This window comes from Nanorana parkeri, unplaced genomic scaffold (genome assembly GCF_000935625.1).
Source record: "Nanorana parkeri isolate BGI_ZX_2015 unplaced genomic scaffold, ASM93562v1 scaffold4110, whole genome shotgun sequence".
Lineage (NCBI taxonomy): Eukaryota > Metazoa > Chordata > Amphibia > Anura > Dicroglossidae > Nanorana > Nanorana parkeri.
In genome coordinates this window covers 20,341-20,856 of record NW_017310377.1, presented here as the reverse complement: position 1 = coordinate 20,856, position 516 = coordinate 20,341, and the positions used below count along the sequence as shown (strand labels likewise).

The 516-nt window shown below is 62.0% G+C and overlaps 1 protein-coding gene across 1 annotated transcript in view; it reads right to left on the bottom strand.

Annotated features, from left to right (window-relative positions):
* Positions 1-516, bottom strand: part of LOC108803735 (DNA repair and recombination protein RAD54-like) — a gene marked incomplete at its 3' end in the record, with an annotated part of 20,917 nt that overhangs the window by 1,240 nt on the left and 19,161 nt on the right. The window contains exon 10 of the mRNA XM_018575551.1: positions 261-384. Within this exon, the coding sequence (XP_018431053.1) occupies positions 261-384 (124 nt within the window). The remainder of the gene's footprint in view (positions 1-260; positions 385-516) is intronic.

Here is a 516-nt window from a genome sequence, read left to right as displayed (position 1 = left end):
GTATAACCCGGCTGTACCCGGCTCCTGTGTCATGCTCTGTGTGGGGCGGTATAACCCGGCTGTACCCGGCTCCTGTGTCATGCTCTGTGTGGGGCAGTATAACCCGGCTGTACCCGGCTCCTGTGTCATGCTCTGTGTGGCGCAGTATAACCCGGCTGTACCCGGCTCCTGTGTCATGCTCTGTGTGGCGCAGTATAACCCGGCTGTACCCGGCTCCTGTGTCATGCTCTGTGTGGCGCAGTGACAGGTCCTCTTCTCACCTTCTCGCTCTGCAAAGCTTCTCGAACAAGTCCAGAGTCTGCGTGTAGTTGGAGACGAGGACGAGCTTGTCGCTGCCGCAGCTCCGCGTCACCGCCAGGATATAGTCCAGGACCAACATCTTCCCTGGAGGACGAACATGACACCAGCGTTCACCCCGAGCACCCCGCAGGGGCCCCACCACAGCACCCCCTACAGGGGCCCCACCACAGAGCCCCCTACAGGGGACCCACCACAGAGCCCAGCACCCCCCTACAG